This window comes from Fibroporia radiculosa, assembly GCF_000313525.1.
Source record: "Fibroporia radiculosa TFFH 294 genomic supercontigs, scaffold934, whole genome shotgun sequence".
Lineage (NCBI taxonomy): Eukaryota > Fungi > Basidiomycota > Agaricomycetes > Polyporales > Fibroporiaceae > Fibroporia > Fibroporia radiculosa.
In genome coordinates, this window is record NW_012133576.1 from 1 (window position 1) to 2,090 (window position 2,090).

Consider the following 2,090-nt stretch of genomic DNA (forward strand, 5'->3'; position numbering starts at 1 on the left):
AGCCTTTTTCTAACTGTTTGGCAATCCATTCACGGAGACTGTTGTCTTCCACAGGTGTAAGATGGTACACCTTCAACGGTTTAGGGAGCTCTTTGCCCTCTTCGATCTCCAATTTGATGATCGTAAGGCTTCCTCGTCGGCATACGCTCAGAAGCTTCTTTGCTAAATACTTTAGCAAATTGTTTGTATTGTTCAGGTATGGCTGAATCTTCGAGTGTCTTGTGAACTCCACGAGAATCCATTGCATAACAAATTGCTTGCACGGTATTCTCGGTTTCATTGGTATAATGTATCCAATTTATACCATAGTTGAGATCCTCAAGGTTGTCTGCGGAATCATGGGTCATTCCAAACCCTACAGGCATCTCATCTTTGTGTTAGAGATCTAGTTCATAAATCTCCTCATGCTCTACAGAATGATTGTTTCTCATTTTGTAGCCACATGACTCTGAGCATCTTGAAAACTTCCAAGTTCCCTCAGCCCAGTTGATCTCAGGGTTATGTTTTTGAAGATAATTCATCCCGATAATCATATCTTTAGATCCAAGGTCCATCACCAGACATGCATGCTTACTCTCATGATCTCCAATCTTTAGAAAAGCCATGACCATTGTCTTTATACGACCTCCACGGTTTACAGATCCATCGGCATTTATAACTGTGAAAGGATGTGGCAAATCCTCTTCAAACAGATTATGTTCCTCTACAAACCGGTGGTTGATAAATGTTGAAAATGCACCACTATCAACTAGTGCATTCGTTACTACCTCTTCCTTTCCTTTTGCGGTTATGATCACAGGCACAGTAAATTTGTTTTTTGTTTTGACGAATTAAATATACACTGTTCATCAGCTATTTTACAAATTTCTGGCTGATCTCTCATAACATAATTACAATGGAAAGAATGTTCGATGCCTGACTGTCCGGTAGTATTTACAACAGGCATCTGCCAAAACCCTGCCCGTTATCCTCATCAGAATCTATCTCCGAGATATGACCTGATGGACTTGGCGAGTGCGAAGGCTCAACAATCTTTGTGATCTTGATCCTCCTGTGTTTCTTTGAAGGGCGGGGTACATTTTCTGGTGTAACGGCTGCTGCTTCAATAGCCTTTGCTGGTTTCGCAGGGTTGCCAGTTCCCTTTTTTCGCACAACTTGAATTTCTATGTCCGAATCATTGTCACTAGATAATTCAATTTGTCAAAACCTTCTAAACTGGGGTTTAGAGAAATCCGTTGATTTCCCTTTACTACTCCCAGTAGTAGAAGTCGTGTTTGCTACTACAGGTTTAGCTGCAGAGTCTCCTGATTTCCTATTAGGGCACGATCTGCCCCAATGTCCTTTTATTCTGCAAATGTAGCATACGCCTTTTTTCTGTGCTTCAGCCATACTCATAGTATTGCCCTCCTGTTGCTTCCTGGGATCAGGAGTGCTCCTTTGCTGTTGAGTTGGTCTGGATCCAGACTGCTTCTGCTTGGATGTATTATCCACCTCCGTGGCATTCGGATCTTTTGAAGATGATGGGCCTATTGATGAAACCGACTGCTGAATACCCATGTCTTTACAAATGTCGAGTACACAGTCACACTACTCCGACCATCTCTTTGGCCACTGGGAACTTCCCCTGGCTGCCAAGACATTTTTGATCTCCTTGTGCAATCTATCTCTGATTGCAGCAATCAATTCACTGTCGGTTGATTTCACGAGGTCTGCCAAACCTCTGAATTCACCAATAAACTTTGCGGTATCTCTTGCTGTGACAGTTTCATATTTCCTGAGCATTCCCAGGAATTCCTGACATGCATCTTCTTCTTGATCTGTAGTGGTAAATGCCCTCCTCATCTGGTGTAGAAAATCTTCATATGTCCCCAGATCTTTGGAATCTTTAACCATGCGATAATAATTACCCACTACTGTGTGGGCGTGGCCTTCCAACAAAGCTAGTACACCTGTGATCCAGTCTCTGTCCGAAGTCACTTTTTGGTGTGCATTGATGCAACTCAGGAAACCTAACCCTAACTTGGGGGTGCGAAGTAAAGGATGAGTCTCTGTTTCTCAGGGAAGCTGATGGGGGTGAGGGCTTGTAGTTG

General features: G+C 43.0%; 1 protein-coding gene across 1 annotated transcript; it reads right to left on the reverse strand.

Annotated features, from left to right (window-relative positions):
• Positions 1–1,288: 1,288 nt before the first annotated feature.
• On the reverse strand, positions 1,289–1,557 carry FIBRA_08556 (uncharacterized protein; the record flags this gene model as incomplete). The annotated part of the gene is made up of 2 exons (XM_012330198.1): positions 1,289–1,312; positions 1,366–1,557. 2 exons carry the CDS (start codon positions 1,555–1,557, stop codon positions 1,289–1,291), a joined length of 216 nt encoding a protein of 71 aa, XP_012185588.1.
• Positions 1,558–2,090: the final 533 nt, after the last annotated feature.